The 604-nt window shown below is 45.4% G+C and overlaps 1 protein-coding gene across 1 annotated transcript in view; it reads left to right on the top strand.

The window, feature by feature from the left end:
- rab20 (RAB20, member RAS oncogene family) overlaps positions 1 to 604 on the top strand; it is a 4,748-nt gene continuing 4,144 nt past the window's right edge. Inside the window, exon 1 of the mRNA XM_035676010.1 lies at positions 1 to 172. Within this exon, the coding sequence (XP_035531903.1) occupies positions 1 to 172 (172 nt within the window). The remainder of the gene's footprint in view (positions 173 to 604) is intronic.

The following is a 604-nucleotide window of genomic DNA, read 5'->3' as shown; positions in this document are numbered from 1 at the left end:
ATGAAGAAGCCCGACGTGAAGGTAGTTCTCCTGGGAGACATGAACGTGGGGAAGACGTCGCTGCTCCACAGGTACACGGAGAGAAGGTTCAAAGACACCATCAGCACCGTCGGAGGGGCGTTTTTCCTCAAACAGTGGGGACCTTACAACATCTCAATATGGGACACAGCTGGTAATACCTCCTCCATGTTCTTTCACACTGTTGTAGTTCAAACTCAAGTGTAATTCTTCCGATTTATTTAATATATTTACCTGAGAACGCGTGATCCCACCACCTGAGGCAATCACTGGCATGTGACCGCTCAGTCTCCACACAGGCTGCCCTCTGCAGACCTCTGCTAGTGTGTGTGTGTGTGTGGTGTGTGTTGTTGTGTGTAGTGTCAGTAAAAACAGAACAGAAGACAGATAAGTTCTTCAGTTCCAGTTGCTGAAACGAATGAATTAATAATAACATTGCTGCTGTAAAAGCCGAGCACAATTAACACATTTCAGGTCAGGGCAGGATAAAAACAACCTGCTAATCCAACACAATCAGGGGGAAACAGCCCTTAAAACAACTTCAGAACAATCTCCAGATCTATGTAGAGTCACACACCTTTAAAAA

The sequence above is a fragment of the Morone saxatilis genome, unplaced genomic scaffold, assembly GCF_004916995.1.
Source record: "Morone saxatilis isolate NCDOM2014 unplaced genomic scaffold, NCSU_SB_2.0 Contig5, whole genome shotgun sequence".
Classification (NCBI taxonomy): domain Eukaryota; kingdom Metazoa; phylum Chordata; class Actinopteri; family Moronidae; genus Morone; species Morone saxatilis.
Note: the sequence above shows the minus strand (reverse complement) of the source record. Positions and strands in the feature narration are given on the sequence as shown.